Source organism: Pelophylax lessonae, assembly GCF_965119305.1.
Source record: "Pelophylax lessonae genome assembly, chromosome: 11".
Taxonomy (NCBI): Eukaryota; Metazoa; Chordata; class Amphibia; order Anura; family Ranidae; genus Pelophylax; species Pelophylax lessonae.
The window spans coordinates 117356430-117380986 of record NC_138778.1 but is presented as its reverse complement, the minus strand read 5'-3'; the positions used below and the strand labels follow the sequence as shown (position 1 = coordinate 117380986).

The 24557-nt window shown below is 45.1% G+C and overlaps 1 protein-coding gene across 1 annotated transcript in view; it reads right to left on the bottom strand.

The window, feature by feature from the left end:
* Nucleotides 1-14825: 14825 nt before the first annotated feature.
* The window catches only part of LOC309566330 (inactive phospholipase C-like protein 2), a 387613-nt gene continuing 377881 nt past the window's right edge, over nt 14826-24557 (bottom strand). Inside the window, exon 6 of the mRNA XM_082271442.1 lies at nt 14826-15404. Within this exon, the coding sequence (XP_082127568.1) occupies nt 15216-15404 (189 nt within the window). The 3' untranslated portion in view covers nt 14826-15215. The remainder of the gene's footprint in view (nt 15405-24557) is intronic.

Here is a 24557-nt window from a genome sequence, read left to right as displayed (position 1 = left end):
AATTTTTTTGTCACAGGTGTTTGAAAAATTACTAAAAAAAAATATTTTTTTTTTTAAAACAAAGCTGTCATTGAAATGATATATTGCTCACACATGCCATGGGTATATGTGTAATTACACCCCAAAATATATTTTGCTGCTTCTCCTGAGTACAGGGATACCACGTGTGACACTTTTTGGGAGCCTAGCTGTTTACGGGACCCCGAAAACCAATCACCACCTTCAGAATTTCAAAGGACGTACATTTCTCATTGCACTTTCTCGCTACCCATCACGGTTTCGGAGGCCCTGAAATGTCAAGATAGCACAACCCCCCACCCCCCAAATGACCCCACTTTGTGTCCAAAATACATTCTGCTGCTTCTCCTGAGTACAGGGATACCACATGTGTGAGACTTTTTGGGAGCCTAGCTGTGTACGGGACCCTGAAAAACCAATCGCCACCTTTTCAGGTTTTCTAATGGCGTAAATTGTGCATTTTACTTCCTCATTACCTCTCACAGTTCCAGAAGCCCTGAAATTTCAAGATAGCACAACCCCCCCCCCAAATGACCCCATTTTGGAAAGTAGACACCCCAAGCTAGTTGCTGAGAGGCATGTTGAGTACACGGAATATTTTATATTTTGCCACAAGTTTTGGGAAAATTAAATTTTTTTTTTTTAGCACTAAAAGATAAATTGCTCACACATGCCATGGGTATATGTGGAATGACACCCCAAAATACATTCTGCTCTGCTTCTCCTGAGTACAGAGATACCACATGTGTGAGACTTTTTGGGAGCCTAGCTGTTTACGGGACCCCAAAAACCAATCACCACCTTCAGAATTTCAAAGGGCGTAAATTGCACATTTTCTTTCCTCACTACCTATCACAGTTTCGGAGGCCCTGAAATTTTAATATAGCACAAAACCCCCCCAAATGACACAATTTTGCAATGGGGAGTGCGGGGGGTGACTCTTTGGAATATGGAAGCCCTCGCTCTCGCTTTACCAAGGAGGTAAAAAAAAAAAACACACCACCAGTTTTTGACAAGTCCTTTATTAAAAAAAAACATAAAAACCCTGACCCAAACAAAAACGCAGAACACGACTACTACCATCCAGGGACACAGCTGAATTACAGGTAAACATAGGGGCGGGGTTATCCGATGACATAAACTGTTTTTATTGAACCGGCTGATTTCGTCTGACATTTGGCCTGTGTACTAGGCTTAAGTAATGCAGAGTTTAGAAGTCAGCGGTAATGAAGAGACATGTAGTAAGGTAATACAGCATGCAGGAGTCAGGAGGAGGTAATACAGAGTGCAGGGAAGAGGAGTGATGCAGAGTGCAGAGAATTATAGTATGTAATATAAAGTGCAGGGACCATGCGTAGGTAATGCACAGTGCAGGGGTCAGGAGTACGTAATGCGTAGTTCATGGACAGGTGCATGTAACAGAGTGCAGGGGTCAGAAAGAAGTAACACAAAATGCAGGCCCCATTATACCCTAAATGCGCCCCTAATGTTACCTGTAGTTCAACCCCATTTTGAAGCCCAAATTATGAGTATCCCTGTAGGAGGAGGAACATCCAGCAACATGCTCCACCCCCTTTCTAAGCAGAGTGATCTGTCACTATTATGAACAATCCACGCTGCAGGCTAAATTAAAAAAAAAAAAATAGAAATAAAAAAAAAAACAGGTTCCTACATCTTCACAAATGAGGTGGATGGAGGAATCCCCCTTTCCTGGTGAGACGTTGTATTCTGTCAGGCTACAATGGTCAGCAGTTGCTGATCGGTGTTAATTTTCCAAAATGCTCCTGCTGATCAGTCTGGATTTTGATCAGTGTATGGGCAGTTTAAAGAGGAGTTCCGCCTGGAGAAAAAAAAAAATTAAAGTCAGCAGCTACAAATACTGTAGCTGCTGACTTTTAGTATATAGAGACTTACCTGTCCAGGACGATGTCAGCACCCCAGCCGATTTTTGGGTTCGGCTCCCGGGTGCTGCCGCTGCCATTCTTTCTAAGGGATACCGGCAATGAAGCCTTTCGGCTTCACAGCCAGTTCCCTACTGCACATGCGTTAAGCGCATTCTCATAGGCTCAGCGACAAGAGGAGGAGAAGGAAACTCCGGTGGACGGTGCCGCGGCGCTATGTCCCGGAAGTGGGCAAGGGTACCTATCAAAAACAGGTAGTGTTTTCTAGGAGTAAAGTTCCTGCACAATGATTAGTAAAATACTTACAGATAGATACCTTTTAAAAGTGTAAAGACGCGTATATGTACATAATTTGTCTTTATTATAATTCATTTTTCCCCTTTGTTTAGACTTATTTACGCTCTTACAAAAATGGATTTTTGTAAGAACTTACCGTAAAATCCTTTTCTCTTAAGCTCATTGACAGACGTAGTCTTCTTGATTCTCAAGAGCTGGGTTATGTTGTCTCCGCAGGAGTAGGACTAGGCAGAATGACAAAACGTTCTGGCTCCACCCTAGGGGGCAGTCCCTGAGGGTATATCCTCCCTCTCTCTGCTACAGGGAATCAGTTCTGTTTAAAGCAGTACAGAGAATTTAACCCAACCCAACTCAATGATAGAGGGGCGGGTACTACGTCTGTCAATGAGCTTAAGAGAAAAGGATTTTACGGTAAGTTCTTACAAAAATCCATTTTTCTCTATCGCTCATTGACAGACGTAGTCTTCTTGATTCTCAAGAGCTGGGACATCCAGAAGCAGTGCCACAAATGAGGGGTGGGATTGACAAAATCAAATCCAATCTAGTAGGCCCAACCGGTGCCAAACTAGAAGTTTTAAAGGCTCATAATAAACAAAGAATGAGACTAAAAGAAAAAATTTTCCAACGGAAAAAAACCCTCGAGGTAGACCACTGGTCTCCTCAAATTGCAGCCTGCAAAACCTTGCGGCCAAATGAGGCATCAGACGATGCCATTACATCAATTTTATAATGTTTAGAGAAGGTATGCACCGACGACCAGGTGGCCGCCTTGCACACCTGGACCACTGACGCCTGATGGCGAAAGGCCCATGACGCACTAAGTGCCCGAGTGGAGTGCGCCTTAACAGGGAACGGGGGCTCCCGACCCTTAATAGAATAAGCCTGTACTACCGTCTGTCTGATCCATCTGGAAATGGTCGCGGTAGATGCAGGCAACCCCTTTTTGGGTCCATCTGGGATCACAAAAAGTGAATCCGTCTTGTGAAACGAGTCTGTCGTTTTCAAGTATACCCTGATCGCCCGGACCACATCCAAGGAGTGCAAAGCAAATTCCCGAGGATGACTGGGCTTAAGACACAGGGAAGGTAATACAATTTCTTCATTCAGATGAAATTCTGAAACTACTTTTGGTAGGAAGGATGGATTCGGACGAAAAACCACCTTATCTCTATGAACCACCAGATATGGTGAACGACAAGATAATGCGGCCAGTTCTGACACCCTGCGTGCAGAAGTAATAGCCACCAAGAAGGCCACCTTCTGGGACAACGTGGGTAGAGGAATCTCCCTAATATCTTCAAAGGGAGGTTTCTGAAGAACCGACAACACTAAATTAAGATCCCAGGGGGGTAACGGCGCGTGCACTGGCGGAGCCAGATGTCGCACCCCCTGGATGAAATTCCGCACCAAGGAATGAGTAGCCAAAGGCTTCTGAAAGAAGATGGCTAATGCTGAGACCTGACCCTTGATAGTACTCAAGGCCAGTTTCTGCTCAACCCCTTGTTGCAGAAAAGCCAATATTCGACTAATCGAATAAGACCGAGGACGGAACCCCAAAGGTTCACACCATGCAATGTAGGACTTCCATGTGCGATGATAAATCTTTCTGGAAGTCGCTTTCCTTGCTTCAACTAGAGTAGGAATAACTGAAGCTGACAAACCTTTGTCCTTCAGCACCTGGGTCTCAATAGCCAGGCCGTTAAAGCCAGCGATCGTAAAGCAGGATGGAAGATCGGTCCCTGAGACAGTAGATCCTCTCTGAGAGGAAGTCTCCATGGGACGTCCGCCACCAGTCTGACCATGTCGGCGTACCAAGCTCGACGAGGCCAGTCCGGAGCTACCAGGATTACTGGGATTCCTTCCTCCTCTACCCTGCGAAGAAGTCTTGGCAGTAACGCGAGAGGAGGGAAGGCATATATTAGCTGGTATTGCCCCCACGGGGCGATCAGTGCGTCTGCGGTTTCTGCTAGAGGATCGCGGGAGCGAGCCACGAATCTCTGAACTTTCCTGTTGAATCGTGATGCCAACAGATCCACATCCGGGGTGCCCCACCGTAGGCACATCTGGTGGAAAACGTCTGGATGGAGGGACCATTCCCCCTGATCCAGGGTCTGACGGCTGAGATAATCTGCCTGCCAATTCTCCACCCCCGGAATGAACACCGCAGAGATTGCTGGAACAAATCGTTCCGCCCAGCGAAGAATGCAAGCCACCTCTTTGGCCGCTCGGACACTCTTGGTGCCCCCCTGATGATTGACATAAGCCACGGCCGTGGCATTGTCCGACTGGATCCGAACCGGGCTGCCCTGGAGCTGCTCGGTCCAGTGAATCAGACAAAGTCTGATCGCTCTCAGTTCCAATACATTTATCGGTAACCTGGATTCTTCCAGGGACCAAAGTCCCTGGACAGATAATTGACCGAGAATTCCTCCCCATCCGGATAGACTGGCATCCGTGGTCACTATCGTCCAATATATTGGCAGAAATGACTTTCCCTGGCTGAGCATCGGAGACCGAAGCCACCAAACCAGAGACTCTCTGGTCTGTTTGCTCAATCGTATCTGATTGTCCAGGGATTCCGGATTCCGATTCCATCTGAGAAGAATCTCTTGCTGAAGAATTCGGGTATGGGACTGGGCAAATGGGACTGCTTCGAAGGAAGCCACCATCAATCCCAGAACCCTCATGCACGTCCGAAGGGAAGACCAGCTGTTGGACAGTAACAACTGGACTGCTGATTGAATCTTTCGAAGTTTCCCTACCGGAAGGAAAACTCTCGTCCTGACTGTGTCTAGAATTAGACCCAGATATTCGAGCCTCTGGGTGGGAACCAGAAATGACTTTTGCTGGTTCACCAGCCACCCGAATTCCTGTAAAGAAATCATAGTAATTTCTATGTTTTGTAGCAAGGTCTGAGGAGATTCTGCATGAAGCAGAAGATCGTCTAGGTAACCTAGAATCGATATACCTCTTTGGCGCAGAAGTGCCAACATAGGGGCCAACACCTTTGTGAAGACCCGCGGAGCCGTGGCGAGACCGAAAGGTAACGCCACAAACTGATAGTGGTTCTCCTCTACGGAAAAGCGTAGAAAACGCTGATGTCCTGCGAAAATGGGAATGTGAAGATAGGCGTCCTTGATGTCTATGGACGCTAGGACATCCCCTGGATGCAGGAAGGCTGCTACCGTGCGAATGGACTCCATTCTGAATCTTCTTATGTTGACGAAAGAATTGAGCGCTCTTAAGTCCAGAATTGGACGCACTTTGCCCTCTTTCCTGGGTATTGTAAACAGGTTTGAATAAAACCCCTGAAACCGTTCTGTCCAAGGAACGTGGACTACCACTCCTTGTTGTAGTAGATCTGTGACTGCTCTCCGCAGATCTTCTAGACGATCCGGAGATAGTCGGATATTGGAAGGGAAGAATCGCGCCGGTGGGAGAGATCGAAACTCGATCTTGTACCCTGACTTTATGACTTCGCAAACCCATTTGTCCGGGATTCTGGAAAGCCATGGATCCGGGAACCGGCGAAGACGTCCCCCCACCCCAGTTATGGGTGGGGGCGCACCTTCAGGCTTTGGATGGTTTATCTTCAGGTCTGGAGGGGGCGGGCTTTTGCTTGCCCGACCAACGACCCCTGACGCCTCCTGCAGGAGGCTTGGAGGACTTAGTTTTTTCACCCGCTGGACGAAAAAACCTCTTGTGAGCAGAAAAAGAAGGCCCTCGTCTTTGACGAGTTCCTCTACCTTTAAAATTTTGCGGTAAAAAGGTGCTTTTTCCACCGGTGAGATCCTTAATGATCTCATCTAAGTTGGCTCCAAATAGACGCTCTCCTGAAAAGGGGATATTAGCCAATGCTTTTTTGGAACCTTGGTCGGCTATCCAACCTTTTAGCCACAGTGTACGCCTGAGAACCACTGCTGAGACTGATGCTCGCGCCATTAATGGAGTGGCGTCTAACGCCGCATCACATACAAACTGTAACCCCTGTATCATTTGTTCCAACAAATCTGATACCGCCTGAGGGACTTCTTCTAAGTCCCGGCGTAACCACTTGGTCCATTCAGTTACAGCCTGCGAAACCAGACCAATAGCAATTATTGGCCTGAAAGCTGATCCAATCAAGGAAAACATGGTGCGAGACATAGCTTCTATCTTGCGATCCACTGGATCTTTAAAAGACGGAGCGTCTTCCAAAGGAATAACCGTGGCTTTATTCAATCTAGCAATAGGTGAATCCACCACAGGTGGTTCTGTCCATTTCTTAATCAGGGTTTCCTCAAACGGATAACGCCTGTCAATGCGTTTGGAAATATTGAAAGTGCGTTTTGGCAGACGCCATTCTTCATCGATTGGATTGCCAAAACATTTGGGCAATGGAAAAACCTTTGCCACTTTGATGCGCTTTTTAGTCCCAAAAGGGATTTCAGTTTCAGCTATTTCTGATGGAATACCCTGTAACCTTAAGGTCTCTTGAACAGATACAATGAGTGCGTTTACCAACGCTTCCTCTCGGGCTATGGCAGATGCCGAAACATCCTCCTCACTGTCTGAAGAGACAGGACCCGAGACACCAATACCAGATGAAGTACCTGCAACTGCAGAAATAGGCTCAGAGTCTGAATCCGAGGTTTCAGATAATAAGGGGTTAGGCGGGGGTCGCTTCCTTGCGCCCTGTCCCTGACAAGCCACTTCCACCCGGGACACAAAAGTTTCCATAATAGCTGACAAAGATTCAATTGTCAATGGGGTGCTGGGGGATCCCGCAGACCCCTCGAGGGGATCCGGAGGAGATACATGAGTGGCAGGGTCCATGTTAATACAGGACACTTTTGCCAGCATAAACAAAAAAACTTTTTTTTTTTTTTTTGTCTCCCCCTAGCGCAATAGCGCCCCTCAGAGTACCTGCTTCTCGATCCCAGAGAGAGAGAGAGGGACCCCCAAGGCTCACCAACCGATGTAGTGCAGTTTCCAACAAACTGCAGCCAGCGTCTGTCTTACACAGACTGGAAGGAGCTGTTTGCTTTTTCCCGGGCAGAAGGCGTGGCTCCGCCCCCTGTGTACGCCTTCCGGCGTTCCCAGCCCTCCACGAGGAAGCTGGGCTCACAAAACATGGCCGCCCCCATAGAAGAGACATAAGACTCCAAAAACATGGCGGCCGGCGTGACCTGAGGACATACATGCATTCGGTCTACGGCAAAATGGCGGCGGACCGCCGATATCGTCTTCCCAGCACATCCACCTGCACTCTGCTGAGAGGTGACATATGGATCTACAGAGATATACTGCACATAAGGTAGGATTATACCTCCTATGTCTGCTGTAATGTTACAGTCTGCTGGGTAGAGTGTTAGCTCTTGAACCAAGTCCACTTCCCACAAACACATGCTGTATTACAAGGGGGACTTGTAAGTGTCAGATATATACTGACCATATATGGAGGGGCCCATAATATATACTGCCTCATAAATGAGGAAAAAAGGGAACGTTTTACTCACCATACCGAACCGACAGGCACCCTCTCTTCATAATACCCTCTCCACCGAGGTGGGGGTTTGTGGACGCCTCGACTCTCTGGTCCTGGCGTCCAAGTGAGCTTTTAACTCGCAAAGTCAGTCCCTTTACTGGGACTCCGTCGCGGCCGACTCAGCGCACTGGTCTGCACGCGCTTTTAGGCAGAAACCGGGGTGACCACTGGATCTCACATCCAGCCCGTCGCCCGGCCCCGCATACTTACTTGAATATGTCGCGGCCGACCAAGCGCAATGCCTGGTCTGCACGCGCTCGTAGGCCGGCTGGGGTGACCACAAGTGTCGCCCAGTCCGGCATTTTTGCTTGAAGATCTCACAGGAAAAAAACACTGGAGAAAACTACCTAAAAAATGTCTTTTTCTTAAAGAAAAAAAGTCTTGCCAGGACCAAAAGATCCCAGCAAGGAACTTAGGTCCTTACTCCTGACTAGACAGAAAAAAACTGATTCCCTGTAGCAGAGAGAGGGAGGATATACCCTCAGGGACTGCCCCCTAGGGTGGAGCCAGAACGTTTTGTCATTCTGCCTAGTCCTACTCCTGCGGAGACAACATAACCCAGCTCTTGAGAATCAAGAAGACTACGTCTGTCAATGAGCGATAGAGAAATGTATTTATACATGTATTCTGACAGCAGACAGTAAGTGGTGTGTGATGCTGCGGCACTGTATGCTACTACAAAATGATACAGAATGGACAGCAGAATAACTTGGTTATAGAAAGCGTTCATTAGGCCCAAACTAACTCTTTTTTAACCGTTTCAGGTCCTTATGCCATTTTTTAAATGGGCTTGAAGTGGTAAACAAGCTCTTTTCTGGTTTTGATCTTTTTTTTTTACAGCCACCCCTATCACTTTTAGAATGGTGAGAAGGGTGCCCCCTCAATCTTGTTAGCACCCTTGTGATAGCAAAAATGTTAAATGAAAAAAATAATTGTAAAAAATCGAAATAAAATAAAAACTTTACAGCACCCCATATACCCCCCCCCCCCCCCCATGCATACACACAAATGCAAACACCCATGTAGGTCCCACACATGTATGTAAACAGCAACTGCACCACATGTGATAACTTGCTGCAACCCTTAGAGTGAGAATTTTAGGGCCATAATTCATAGTTAAAGCAGTATTAAACCCAACACCAGAAATATAATATGAGATGTGGTGACTGCATTTGTTTTCTCTTTTTTTGTTTTTTAGGCTTTTTTCCCCTCTGTTTTCACACCCCCTGTATTAGAGTATTAGAGTGCCCCCCACTCTGCATGAAGGAGCACAGGGGGCACCTTTGAACAGCAGAATAGTTAGTCTAGGGGTAGAGAAGTGTTAGATGCACTAGTAGATTTAATTGCGCTAACAAATTAAAGCCAAATTCTAGCTAATACTTTATAAGCAGTTACAGCAACAGTTTTTTTTTTTTTTCTTTTTGGGATAAAGATTTTACATAAATAAAAGCTAATCATTGTAAGCACCCCTGTCAGTGGTAAATGGTTTGCCTCATCCCTCTCAGTCCTCACACATCCTCTAACTCATCTGCAGGACAGCTTGCTCTTTTGAAAAACAGACTTAATGGCCAGATCATCAGGTGAAAGAAAGAAAGCCTAAAAAAGAAAACATATGCAGCCATCACATCAGAGTTGGTAAGTTGCAAATAATGTTTACTTTTTGGTATAATACCACCTTAAAAAAGCTTTACAGGTTGAAGTTTACAGTTAAAGTGTAGCAGGATTCCCAGCTATTTTCGTGGATATGGGTCCGCCTGGGTTACTGCTAGTATCAATAGCACATTTAAAGCGGAGTTCTGGCCTCAAATGCCTTTTTTTAACTAAAAATACCCCTATGATACTAATCCATCGCCCTTTACAGAACCGCTATTCTCATACTTACAAGGTGTACAGTATTGGATTTTAGTCAAAATCTTCCTTTTAAAAATGCTGTCTGGGCGCGGCCATCTTGGATGTGGGCATCTGAAGCCGCAGTGTAATCTGCTGTGTCCTTCTTCCTGATTCCAGGAAGTGTTCTGGGAGTTCTTACTGATTCCAGCCTCCTGGGAGTGATGACAAACAGCTCCCAGGATGCAATGCAAAGGCGGAAGTGATGTCGGTGGCTGCGGCCACAGAGGGGGGAGAAGGAGAAAGTACAATCAAAAATGCCCTGAAAATAAGGTAAGGGATCCCCGAAAAAAATTGAAAATGCCCAATTGTTGATCAGCGAGAACACCAGGAATCACTAAAGTTGCAAAATAGGCGGGAACTCCACTTTAAGCAAGTTCTCCAAGTGTGAATACTGAGACAAGGAACAGTCCAGTATCTTTGGGTTTTTTGTATCTATTTTGAACTTGAATGGGAGAAGGGATGAGTGGGATACCCCTCTGGCTCAACTATACATAATTTGAGTGTGACGACTGAAAAACGCCTGTTGGCGCTGACTTGATGCTGGCTAAATGCAGGTCAACGCTTGTTAACAGTGACTTGCTGTCTGTTAAATCTGAACTGACTTCTGACACTCTCATGTGGCACAAAGTCCTAATTAAAGCTTCCTTTACCCCTCTTCACTGAGGTAGCTACTTATAAGACTGCTGCATTGCTTAACACTTCAGGGCCCGCACCGGCACCCTCTTTCACACACACTTATCTCCAGGGCTTAATCACTGGCACCCCTGTTCCAAGCCTTCTCTACTTATTAGCTGGCTCCTGGATCCCTCCGACCTTCTGGAGTGGTCCCCTATCCTAGGCAGACCCCTGGGCAGTTTACAGTACTCACGACTCTGCTTTCCTGGAAACTTCTGCCCCAGCAGCTCCACTTGGTCCACAGCGCACTGGATCCCTCTGCAGCTCAGCTCAACCTTCTGTCCTTCAGGCCGACCGCCAAGGACACCTTCACTACCGCTGACAGGAGGAGAGACTATCCTGCTATGTAGGATCGTATGTCTCTGTGGTTACATCAAAAGCCACGCCCCTTTACAGTTAGAAGCACGCCCCTAGGGACACACTTAACCCCTGGATGTCTAATAAAGTTAACCCCTTCCCTGCCAGTGTAATTTTTACAGTAATAGTGCATATGTAAAGCACTGATTACTGTAGTAATGTCACTGGTACCCCCAAAAGTGTCAAAAATGTCAGTCAAGGGTCCGATCTGTCCGCCGCAAAGTCGCAGTCCCGCAAAAAAAAAATCGCCATTACTAGTTAAAAAAAAAACAATAAAAATTACATAAATCTTTCCCTTAGTTAGTAAACACAATCAAAATACGCTTATTGCGATTTTTTCACCAAAAATATGTAGCAGAAAACAAATTGGCCTAAAATGTTAAATTTTGATTTTTACATTTTTTTGGGGGGAAAAAATGTGAAAAATATGTTATTTTTTCAAAATTGTCGCTCTTTGTTTATAGCGCAAAAAGGAAAAATCGCACAGGTGATCAAATACAACCAAAAGAAAACTCTGTTTGTGGGACAAAAAGGACATCAATTTTATTTGGGTACAGCGTCGCACGACCGTGCAATTGTCCGTTAAAGTGCCGAATCGCAAAATAGGCCCTGGTCTTTGAGCAGCCAAATCCTCCGAGGCTTAAGTGGTTAATAGCGCAAAATCTAAAAATCGCATAGGTGATCAAATACCACCAAAAGAAAGCTCTATTTGTGGGAAAAAAGGGACATCACTTGTATTTGGGTACAGCGTCACACTACTGCGCAATTTGTCGTTAAGCGTAACACAGTGCCAAATCGCAAAAAATGGCCTGGTCATTAAGGGGGAAAAACCTTCTGGAACTGAAGTGGTTAATAAAAAAAAAAGAAAGAAAAATGTTTTCCTTTTTTCAACTTTTTTTTTAACGTTTTATTTAGTACCACCTTTTTTTTTACACTTTGATTTCTGTTACAATGATGATGACTATAACAGCAATGTTTTGAACTGTCATGAATGGGTACATTCATACCAGCTGTGATTACTAGTGATCTGTAATCACATGGTACAGGGTGCTATGATTGGCCCAGGTACCATGTGATAGCTGTAGGCCAATTACAGCATCACAATATAAGAAGCACAGCAGTTATTAATGACCTTTATGCATATCAGCTTTGTTGACATTGTGATCATGTGATCACATAGCAATCACATGATCCCCGAGCTGCTCACAGTGGGCGGGGTACTGGGAGCCTAGGGCTGTGCGCCTCAGGCTCGATGACGTACATGTACTTCATCCAGCCTGCTTGTGTCACCTGCCAGCAGTAAATGTACTGCAGGTGGTAAGTAAGTGGTTAAGAGGATGGGAGAGCAGGCAAAACATTTCTCAATGCATGTAACCAGGCATTCCTCAAAAAAAAATTTAAATAAATAATATATATATATATATATATATATATATATATGGGTTAAAAGCACAGAAAGCATAGCTTATAGCTGAAAAAACTGCATAGTGCAGGTCAGCAATTAACCACACAACGACTGCTCACTGCAGATATACTGCGGCAGGCAGCCGCTGCTGGGCAAAGTGACGTAGGGGTACGTCACTCGCTCAGCCGCCTGTGGGGGGGCGAGCACGCGCTACCGGAAGCACGTTCCCAGGCATCCCCGCGCGAGTGACCGACGACTCCGATGTCTGCCAGTCACTCGCGATCTCCCACAGGAGAGGGAGAAAGGCAGACGGCTGATGTAAACACATCCTCCTGTCATTCTCCCTGATGTAAGTGCAGAGACTACACGATCCTGCTATGTAGTTAGAATTACGCCCCTAGGGATACATTTAACCCACTGATCACCAATAAAGTTAACCCCTTCCCTGCCAGTGTCATTTTACAGTAACAGTGCATATTTATAGCACTGATTACTGTAGTAATGTTACTGGTACTCCCAAAAGTGTCAAAAATCTCAGTCAGGGGTCCGATCCGTCCGCCGCAATGTCGCAGTTCCGCAAAAAAAAAAAAAAAAAACGCAGATTGCCGCCATTACTAGTAAAAAAAACAATAAAAATGACATAAATCTTTCCCGTAGTTAGTAAACGCAATAACTTTTGTGCAAACCAATCAAAATACGCTTATTGCTATTTTTTTACCAAACAGATGTAGCAGAAAACAAATTGGCCTAAAATGTTAAAAAATTTTGATTTTTACATTTATTTTTGAGAATTTCATATAAAAAAATGTGAAAAATATTGTTATTTTTTCAAAATTGTCGCTCTTTTTTTGTTTATAACGCAAAAAATAAAAATCAAATACCACCAAAAGAAAGCTCTGTTTGTGAGAAAAAAAAGGATGTCAATTTTGTTTGGGTACAGCGTTGCATGACCGCGCAATTGTCCGTTAAAGTCACACAGTGCCGAATCGCAAAATAGGGCCTGGTCTTTGAGCAGCCAACTTAAGTGGTTAAAAAGGGCAGGGATGCCTAAAGTTGCTGTATTATTTATGAACATGTATTACAATATATACAAATGAAGAATCCCCTTTTTATAAGCGAGAGCTTGCCAAATGTAACGACTAATAAGTGGTTACACATTTTTAGTATCTCATGTGTTCTATATATGGAAACTAGTTAGGACCTGAACACACCACTTCTACTGCATGGTGGCTGTGTTATTTTTTGAATAAACTAGAAGTTAGGCTTACTGTGTGGTAATCCTAGATCAGTGATGGTGAACCTTGGCACCCCAGATGTTTTGGAACTATATTTCCCATGATACTCCGCTACACTGCAGAGTGCATGAGCATCATGGGAAATATAGTTCCAAAACATCTGGGGTGCCAAGGTTTGCCATCTCTGCCCTAGATAGAATGTGTGTGCCCTTTGATTTATTTTTCAATATTGGAATACTTTTTTTTTTTCACCTTAATACCATAAGGGGGTAACAAGCTCCTTATCTTATAGCATATATGGAGTGACAGCTTCTCCAAGATCCCTTTCACTCAATTCAAGTAGAACCAGGCCAGAAAGTTGTTGGTTAGCTATTTACCTGACCACAGCTGACCAAAATGTGACACCTCTGAACCCGAAAGTGCTCAGAGCGGAGGATTTCTGGGTTAAGGCACTGCAGATGATATCCCTACCATCCTGGCAGCTAATTTGAATGTTTGAAGCTTACAGGTGAACCTGATGTGGGGGGAATTCTGGAGCGGATGCCACCTGTTCAGAAAAAAGCCTGGAGTCAGCTGAAACTAAGGTAATCAAACTTGTGGATGCTATTGCAGTTGTGAGTTTATTTACAACCCATTACTGATGTTCTGTAGTATGGCAGTAAAATTAATTTTGTCACATGGTTATTTTTGCATCAGTTGGTTTCCGAATGGGTAGACAACATAAGATCCTTGTTCACCGAATTTGTACATTCATTCTCAGGTTAGTTCTCCATAACAAATATACCTAACCTTGGATCTACTATCCTCTTTTTTTTTTTTTCTGCCTGGAGAAACAATATCTAAAAACATACAAAGCATGTTTTTTCCCCTGCTGGTGTCTCTGCAGCATCAGTTTTCATGCCTTTTGTGTCAAAGATAACCAGATTCTTGTTTGAGTAAGTCAAAATTGCATCAATTGGATAATGTGTGTTTAATATCTATAATTCTATTTATCATTCAGTATGCGCTCTAAAGCCCCGTACACACGCACCGAATGTCGGCCGACCGTTCGGCCGTCTTTTGTCCGGTGCTGTCGTGTAGGTTGAAAAGTGCTAAAAACTGCACACGTGTTTTTTATCGGCCAACAACAACCGACTACAGAAGTGATGTCATGTGATGGTTAACTTTCCGTGTGTTTTTTCTTCACTGAGCATGCCCAGTCTTGCTCATCTGGCTTTTGTCGGCCGAAATCTGTACTGACTGACGAACAATCGGCCGTTCTGGTGTTGGCCAACAAAAATTTTTTAGCATGCAGACCAGATTTTTTTGTTCGGCCGAAAAGTCGCAGTCGGTTGTCGGAAGCATCATACTAACAAGCCGACAATCGGCCGATCGGACGTTGGCCAAATATTTAAGGCCGACAATCGGTACGTGTGTACGGACCTTTAGTGTCACCATATGCTAGTAAAAAAACAAACCGCTGAGTTCTCAATGCAAAAACACTTCCACCACCATCATGAGATCAGAACATGGGTCTTTATTCCACGAGTGTTCTCATACACTACACAGAGATAGGGGCACGGGAAAGGTGACCAGAGGTAGCAATACACTCGTCCCTCCTATAACCAAATTTTCACTGCTTTTGGACTGAGGGGAAGTGAGGCTGGTTCTGTAAGTGCACAAAAATAAAACTGTATGCCTTCATATCGACGTCTGCCTATGAATTAGATCATCCATCCTTCAAAAAGTCCACAGGTTGGCTTTATAGGAAATGTTCCATAGAGGTGTGTCAAGAGATGGAGATAATGGAGGTCCTAACATTTACCCTGTAGCTGTGTGAAAAAAAAAATGGAACACACTGCATGGCATAATTCTGAAGAGGGCTTTGCCATGCAAGGGGTTAAGTTCTATGCTGGCATCAGAATGAGTCTTCAAAAGCCAGTGCTTCCCCCACTTTCAGTCTCAGGGATGGGTTCCAGGGCCCCTTTTGGCCTAAATACATCCAGGGAGGGGGAGTGGGAGCTGTCCCGGCTTATCCCGCAGGATTGCCCTGCATGGTGGATCTGCCTGACGTGGTCCACAGCTTCATTCTTGGCATGCTTGAGGAGGTCAGCTTGACCCTGTGGAATTACAAAGAACAAGTGAGACAACTCTGTGTGAAGATTATATAGCATAGAAAACATCAACATAAGGAAAATTACATTTAGGATCATAAACACATAAACCATCTTTCTTAATTTTATGAATTTGCAGAAAAATTAAACGTGAGCAGCTTAATGAATATACTACCCAGATTTTACAAGTTTTTTTTTTAAATACACTGGCATTTTAGCAACTACTGTATGTTCAATCTGGATCACAAATACACAAAAAAACAAAACATGTCATGGTTGCAGAAATACCCAGAAAGATACATGTGCATACAAAGCATTAAATGCACTTAATAAAAATATCCATACCTTGAACTCTTTCAATTACATTGGTTCAAGCTGGATATCACTGCCTCTGCCTCTTCTGTACAATACTGTACTTACTGTATTGTATTTCACAGCCTCCCACCTGCCTTCCTCCATGCCAGAAGTCATCTCAAGCAAAGTTAGTGTTCTCTCTTTCTCTATCGCTCATTGACAGATGTAGTCCTCGGTGATTCAACACCCTCGGGTTATGCTGCCCTCTACAGGAGTAGGACTAGACAGGAAAGAAAACGTTCTGGCCACACCCTAGGGGCAGTCCCAGAGGGTATATCCTCTCACTTCCTGCTCTAGCAAATCAGTTTTTTTCTGTCTAGTTAGGAGTAAGGACCTAGATACCTTGCTGGGATCTTCGGTCCTGGCAGGATTTTTTTCTTAGAAAAGATTTTTTAGACAGCTTTTTTCTCCAGTGTTCCTGTGAGATCTTCAAGCAAGAAAGCTGAACTGGGCGACGGGCTGGATGTTGAGATCCAGTGGTCACCCCAGTTCAGCCTACGAGCGCGTGCAGGCCATAGCTCCGCGCTGGGTCGGCCGCGACATAGTCCCACTGGACGGGGACTGACCCTGCGAGTTAAACGTCTCGCTGAAACGCCAAAGACCATGAGTCACGGCGTCCGTATTGGTCAACAGCCCTCCTACCTCGGTAGAGAGGGGTACTGTCAGGAGTTGGCGCCCGCCTGGTTCCGGTATGGTGAGTATGTTCCCCCTTTCCCCCTGACGGGTCTTGTGGTGAACGCGGGCCCCTGTACAAAAATTCAGCCCAGCGCTCACTCCGAATGGGAAGACTGGCGTGCTGCTCTCCTCAGGCAGGGAACTCCAAAACGGGTACATAGAAAAGAAAAGTTCACACATGGTGGATTCTTGTAACATGTTTTTATCTCTGCGTCTGTGAGTATGCATTTGGCATTTTTTAATTAAACAATTTGCAACAGTGACCACGGGTAATGCACTAGGTGTTTGCGCCTCCTCTTCTTTTCTTTTCTATGAACGCGGGCCCCTCTCTGTAATGGTAAGGATGGGTTCCCCTCTATCCTATAACATGTCACAGATCCCCCTAATTGAGTGTGATTTTTGTGTGCAAGAAGCCAGGAGGCTTGGTTTGGGAGCTGACAATCTAATTGTAAAGATGTGAAAATGATTTTAGTCAGTGGCAGTACTAGAACTTTACTGTGATAGTATAAGGTATCCTACCTGTCAGTAGCCACAGGGCAATGTCTATACATGTATACTGCATCCCAGATCATTCCTCCAGCTAGCAGATGCCTCCCGACGGCCACGGACCGCATACGGCCCGCCAGGGTCCGGTACCGCTGACCACCATGAGGGTGAAGGGTTGTGAGGCCGAGATCCTTCTGCAGACATGCCGCTATTCTGTGCAGGCCGCCGCCATTGTCTGGTAGATCGCACGAGGCCGCCATTTTGGTGTAGCCTCGTGTCTCCAGCATGGGGGCGGCCATGTTTGAGGTGACTCAAACACCTCGTGGAGCCAGGGGGAGGCGCCGGCAGGCGTGTTAAGGGGCGGAGCCGCCTCCTTTACCCAGGAAATAGGGCCAAAGTCTTCCTGTCTGTAACAGGACAGCACTGAGCAAGCTGATGAAAACTTCTGTGCATCAGGGATGAGCCTTGGGGTCTCTCTCTCTCTCTCTCTCTCTCTCTCTCTCTGTGGGGTCCAAAAAGGCAGGTAACACTGAGGGGCGCTGTTGCGACTGGGGGACACAAAAAAAAAAAAAAAAGTTTTTTACTTTGTCATTTTTTGTCGCTGGCAAGTGTCTTGTATAATCATTGACCCTGCCGCATAGGTATCCCCACCTGATCCCCTCAAAGTGGCCGCAGGACCCTCCAGTACCCCACTTGTTTTTAATGCATTATCGGCAGTTTTGGAGTCTTTGGTATCCCGGGTGGAGGTGGCCTGTCAGGGACGGGGGTCAAGTAGCGACCCCCCGCCTACCCCTATTGTTTATCAGATACTTCAGATACAATGCAGTTGCAGGTCCCTCCTAGGGGGCTGTTGTCTCAGGTAATATCTCCTCAGCAGTGAGGAGCACGTTTCTGCCTCCGCCATAGCACAAGAGTGGTGGATGCACTAGTTGTGTCCGTCCGGGAAACCTTTAGTCTTGAGGTTACACCGGCAGAGGTAGCTGAGACTGAGATTCCTTTTTTGGTACTTGTTAGCCTACCAAAAGGGCGAAGGATTTTCCTTTACCCAAATGGGGTCGTTTTGAAACGAACTCCTGTTATTTCCAAACGCATGGCTAGGTGCTATCCGTTTGAGGAATTCCTCTTTATAGGATAGACGGTACCACCTGCTGTCTTGCCACAGACTGTTAGGATAGAAGGACCTCGTAACTAACGAGGACCTTCCTTTTCTGCTCATAAGAGTTGTTCGTTCCGCGAGGGCGGGCGATAAGGCGAAACCCTCCAAAGCCCCTTTAGAGGGGTTTCAAAGGGGCGCTGGTCGGCTAAACAAAGAGTCCGGCTCAGCCAAGCCTGAAGAATATAGCCTGATGCGCCCCTACCCATCTCTGGGGTGGGGGGTTGTCTTCACCAGTTTCTGGAGGACACAGGATTGAGTTTCGATCACTTCCACCGGTGCGATTCTTCCCTTCTAACATTGAACGGTTTCAGGGGTTCTATTCGAACCTATTCACAATGCCCAGGAAAGAGGGCAAGGTGCGTCCAAATCTGGACTTGGGAAGAGATAGAGTCCATCCGTACAGTGGTGGCCTCCCTGCATCAGGGGGATTTCCTGGCGTCCATAGACATTTAGGAGGCCTATCTTTATATCCCCATCATCGCAGGACATCAGCGTTTTTTCGCTTTCCCAAAGATCATCCCTGGTTCCCACCAGGAGACTGAACTATCTGGGCCTAAGGTTGGATACATCCTGGGCAAGAGAGTTTCTCCTTGCAGAGAAACTCCAGAAGGTTCAGTCAACGATTCGGATGTTGCTGTCCGTCAATTGGCTGGGACTGATGGTGGCCTTCTTAGAGGCAGTACCGTATACCCAGTCTCATACCCGAATTCTCCTGAAGGAGATTCTTTTTTAATGGAATCAGAATTCCGATTCCCTGGACAATCTGATCCGGTTGAGCGAGCGGACCAGAGAAGTCTTCGATGCTCAACCAGGGGAAGTCATTTCTTCTGATAGTATCCAGATTACCAATAGGGTATCGGAACTGAGAGCGATCAGATTTTGTCTGATTTACTGGATCGAGCAGCTCTAGAGCAGCCCGATTCGGATCCAATCGCATATGGCCTCTTCATCCAGAGGTTTTTTCACTAGCTGTCCCTTCATTGGGACATCCCGGATGTGGATCTGTTGGCACCTTGGCTCAACAGGAAGGTGCGGAGGTTTGTAGCTCGCACCGCGATCCTCTAGCGGACGCAGCAGAAACGCTAATCGTCCCGTGGGGGCAGTATCAGCTACGGCATGCCTTCCATCCTCTCAAGTTGCTGCGGGAACTTCTTCGCAGGATAGAGGTGGAGGGAATTCCAGTTATTCTGGAAATTCCGGACTGACCTCGTCGAGCCTGGTACGCCGACTTGGTGAGGCTAGTCGCGGACGCTCCTTGGAGACTTCCTCTCAGGGAGGATTTGTGGCCTCAGGGACCGATCTTCCATCTTGCTTTACAGTCGCTGGCTTAATGGCCTGGCCATTGAGACCCAGGTACTGAAGGACAAGGGAGTGTCAGCTTCAGTTATTCCTACTTCCAGTTAAAGCAAGGAAAGCGACTTCCAGCACATGGAAGTCTTATATTGCGTGGTGTGAATCTCTTGGATTTCCCCCACATACCTATTCGGTGATCCGAATCTTGGTCTGTCTGCAACAAGGGGTTGAGCAGAAACTATCCTTGAGCACGATTAAGGGTCAGGTTTTCGGCGTTAGCAATCTTCTTTTTAGAAACCTTTGGCTAATCATTCCTTGGTGCGGAATTTCATCCAGGGGGTGAGACAGCTGGCTCCGCCAGTGCGCGCACCCTTACCGCCTGGGATCTTAATTTAGTGTGGTCGGTTCTTCATAAACTTCTCTTTGAAGATATCAGGGAGATTCCCTTGCTTACATTATCCCAGAAGGTGGCCTTCTTGGTGGCCATTACTTCTGTACGCAGGGTGTCAGAACTGGCCGCATTATCCTGTCGTTCCCCAGATCTGGTGGTTCATAGGGATAAGGTGGTTCTTCTTCCGAATCCATCCTTCCTTCCTAAAGTGGTTTTCGTAAGACGGACTCACTTTTGTGATCACGGATAGCCCTTGAAGGGGATTGCCTGTGTCTGCCGCGACCATATCTAGATGGATCAGTCAGACGGTGGTACAGGCCTATTCTATTAAGGGTCGGAATCCTCCGTTTCCTGTTAGGGCGCACTTCACTCGAGCGCTCAGTACTTCCTGGGCCTATCGCCATCAGGCGTCAGTGGTCCAGGTATGTAAGGCGACCACCTGGTCGTCGGTACATACCTTTACAAAATTTTATAAGATTGATGTGATGGCATCGGCGGATGCCTCATTTGGCCGCAAGGTTTTGCAGGCCGCAATTTGAGGAGACCGGTGGTCTACCTCGAGGGTTTTTTTCTGTTGAAAAATTTCTGTTGAGTCTCATCACTGAGGATGAGCATGGTAAACTTCTAGTTGGCACCGGTTGGGCCTTCTAGATTGGATTTGATTTCCATTTTTCCCACCCCTCATTTGTGGTACTGCTTTGGGAAGTCCCGAGGGTGTTGAATCACCGAGGACTACGTCTGTCAATGAGCGATAGAGAAAAACGGATTTTTGTAAAATCTTACCGTAAAATCCTTTTCTCTTAGCTCATTGACAGAAGTAGTACCCGCCCCTCTGTTTTTAGGTTGGGTTAAATTCTCTAAACACTGCTTTGTGACATAACTGATTTGCTAGAGCAGGAAGTGAGAGGATATACCCTCTGGGACTGCCCCTAGGGTGTGGCCAGAACGTTTTCTTTCCTGTCTAGTCCTACTCCTGTAGAGGGCAGCATAACCCGAGGGTGTTGAATCACAGAGGACTAAGTCTGTCAATGAGCTAAGAGAAAAGGATTTTACGGTAAGATTTTACAAAAATCCGTTTTTATACATTACTATACTGTACTAATGTGTATTGTAATTTGTTTCATATTTTTGTGCTTCAAAAACCAAAAAAAAAAAGGTCAGACCGGATTAACCGAATTTACATTGAACCCTATGGGAAAATGTGCCTCGGTTCACAACCAATTTGGTTCGCAACCAGAGTCAGTTCACAAATTAAGTTTGTGAATCGAGGTATCACTGTAGTTACATATATAGTAACTATAGATCAACTAAAGTAACTAAAGCTTTGCATTCTTTGACAAAATGCAAAGCGATCTCTGAATGGTGCTTGTGCTGAGCGACTTCCCTCCTATGTTCAGAATGCAGCAGAGCAGCCACTCAGCATAGGACCCAGAAGCTAGTGGAGATCTCTGGAGTACAGCGATTTCCAGCTTCTAAAGGGATCCCACAGGTATGGTATATGCAATGTTAGACTGGTGCAAGTTGGACCAATGTAACCATGTAAAAATTATCAAAGCTGTAATTCTTTAACCACTTCAGGCCCGGAAGGTTTGACCCCCTTCATGACATTTTTTGCTATTCGGCACTGCACTACTTTAACTGTCAATTGCACGATCATGCAATGCTGTGCCCAAACAAAATTTATATCATTTTTTTCACACAAATAGAGCTTTCTTTTAATGGTATTTGATCACCACTAGGTTTTTTATTTTTTGCTATATAAACTAAAAAATACAGAAAATTGTGAAAAATATTATATTTTCTACTTTCTGTTATAAAACATATCCAATAAAATCAAATGTTGGTGGTATTTGATTACCTCTGGGTTTTTTTTTATTATATAAACAAAAAAAGACAATTTTTGAAAAAATCTATATATATTTTTTACTTAAGGCTATAAAACATATCCCATAAAAATTTTTAAAAATCAAATTTCTTCATAAATTTTGGCCAAAATGTATTCTGCTATATAGCTCAATAAGTGTATATTAGTTTGTTTGCATGAAAGTTGTAGCATCTACAAACTATGGTATAATATACTGGAATTTTAATTTATTTATGCTGGTAATGGCAGTGATCAGCAACATATCCCAGACTATAATAGTGCTGCGAGCAATCTGACACTTAAGGCCCGTACACACGTACCGATTATCTGCCGAAAATATTCGGCCGTCGAACGATCGGCCGATTTTCGGCTTTTTAGTATGATGCTTCCGACAGCCAACAGCGCACTTTCGGCCGAAAAGAATCTGTTGTGCAAGCATTAAAATTTTTGTTGGCCAACACTAGAACGGCCGATTGTTCGACAGTCAGTACAGAATTCGGCCGACAGACAGCAGATTTGCAAGACTGGGCATGCTCAGAAAAGAAAAAAGACAAGGAAAGTTAACCATCACATGACATCACTTCTGCAGTCGGCTGTTGTTGGCCGACAAAATTCGTGTGCAGTCTTTTGCAGTTTTCAACAGACAAGACAGCCCTCGGACAAAAGACGGCCGATCGTTCGGCCGACGATCGGTACGTGTGTACGAGGCTTTAGACTAAGTTTACACTCCCATTAAAATCAGGCATTTGAGAGGTGCTAAAAATGCCCCTCAAACCCCTATATAAATGATACAATGGACAATGAAAAATAAATAAATCATACAATCCCTTATACACAATCCTATACTCGCAGTTTATTCAGAGGAAGGCAAAAAACCCTCATCAAGAATGACCCAATTTGCCACAGCATGGGAAACAAATGTCTTCCTGATCCCCCGAAAGGCAATTAGATATTCCCTGGATCAACTTTACCTATAAATATTAGTATCCATACTATATATCCAAATGTATATTATAATATAAACATTTAGGAAAGAATCCAGACCTTTTTTAAATCAATCTACTGAGGTGGCCAGAACCAACTCTTGATGAAGTCTATTCCACATTTTTACAGCTCTTACTGTGCAGAAACATTTCTGTATTTGGGAATTAAATCTCTGTTTCTCCAGAGGTAGAGTGCCCCCCTTGTCCTCTGTGTTGACCTTAAAGTGAAATAACGCAACACCAAGTTTATTATATGGACCCCTTATGTATTTGTACATGTTGATCATATCCCCCCTTATTCTCCTCTTCCCAAGAGAATAAATTCAGTTCCTCTAATCTTTTCTCATAGTTGAGCTCCTCCATGCCTCTTATCAGTTTGGTTGCCCTTCTCTGCACTTTCTCCAGTTCCCCCGATTTTGAGAACTGGTACCCAAAACTGAACTGCATATTCCAGAGGTCTTATTAATGATTTGTACAGGGGCAAAATTATATTTCTCTCTCTCTCTCAGGAGTCCATGCCTCTCTCCTAATCCAAGAAAGAATTTTGCTCGCTTTGGAAACCGCAGCTTGGCATTGCATGCTATTAATCACTTAAGGACCGGAAGGTTTTACCCACTTAATGACCAGGCCATTTTTTGCCATACGGCACTGCGTTATTTTAATTGACAATTGCGCAGTCATGCGATGCTGTACCCAAAAAAAATTTATGTCCTTTTTTTCCCCACAAATAGAGCTTTCTTTTGGTGGTATTTGATCACCTCTGCGGTTTTTATTTTTTGGCTGATTGGCTCCCCCCTCTGGGCAATCAGCACGTCGACGCCCACGCCCACTGTCTATTACAAGAAGCAACGTACAGGTACGTTGTTTCGTGCAATTAAGCTGACCTGCCGCAATAAAACTAAGGCGGCTGGTCGGCAAGTAATTACACTTATGATCTACCAGAACACCCAGATCTGTCTCCACCATTGACTCCCCCAGTCCCCCCCCCCACCCAATATGTATGATGAAATTAAGAAAATTTTTGTCTTAGGGAGAAACACAATCCCTGTGTATATAAATCTGAGGCTGTTGGTGCGCCCCACCAGTGAAATTAGACATTCTTTCACCTGGGCAAAGACCCCCCCAGGGTAAGGTCATTCACTGCTCAGGGCAAAAATGCCAAACTACGCACCCACCCACCCACACTAACAGGGGGTTGGTTGGGACATTAGGGTATGGGATGCAGTGGACTGCACTGAAACATGTAGCATTCCATCCTGCAGTAAAATATGGGGTAACAGTGATGTAGGTAGTAATGGGGCTTATGTGCAGGAACATAAGATTGGCCCTCCTAAACCACGAAAAAGTGCAGCGCATGCAGCTTGCAAAAATTGGGCGTGGTTTTTATTGTGATGAACATTGGCCATGGTTAGAATAGAAGCAGAGTATAGGTTTCAGCAGTAAAAGACGCAGAGTTCAGAGGTGAGTAGTGCAGAGTTCACAGGTCAGGAGTAGGTGGATCAGACATCAGTAGTGAGAAAAGAGCTCCTGGTAAAGACTAATATGTAACCCAACTACAAAAAAAGCCATCAGTAGTGAGAAAAGAGCTCCTGGTAAAGACTAATATGTAACCCAACTACAAAAAAAGCCACCCCCCCCGCCAAAAAAAAAAAAGGGAAAAAATATATTTATAATACATAGAATCTAAAGAATGAAGCTGATGTGACCATTGAGATCTAGCATGTACAATATAATACTATTAATCAAGCGTATATGCTATATTTCAATGGTCAGAGCAGCCTCGTTTTTTAGATTCCATGTATGATGAATAGAATGTTAGGGGTTTTGTGGAGTGCCAATTCGTTTTTATTTGTAGTTGGGTTACATCACATTTCACCCCACACCTGCTGGAGGTGAAACCAAGTGGGAGCTGAACCCGACAGTTGCCTGTTGCATCTAAACCAGGGGTAGGCAACCT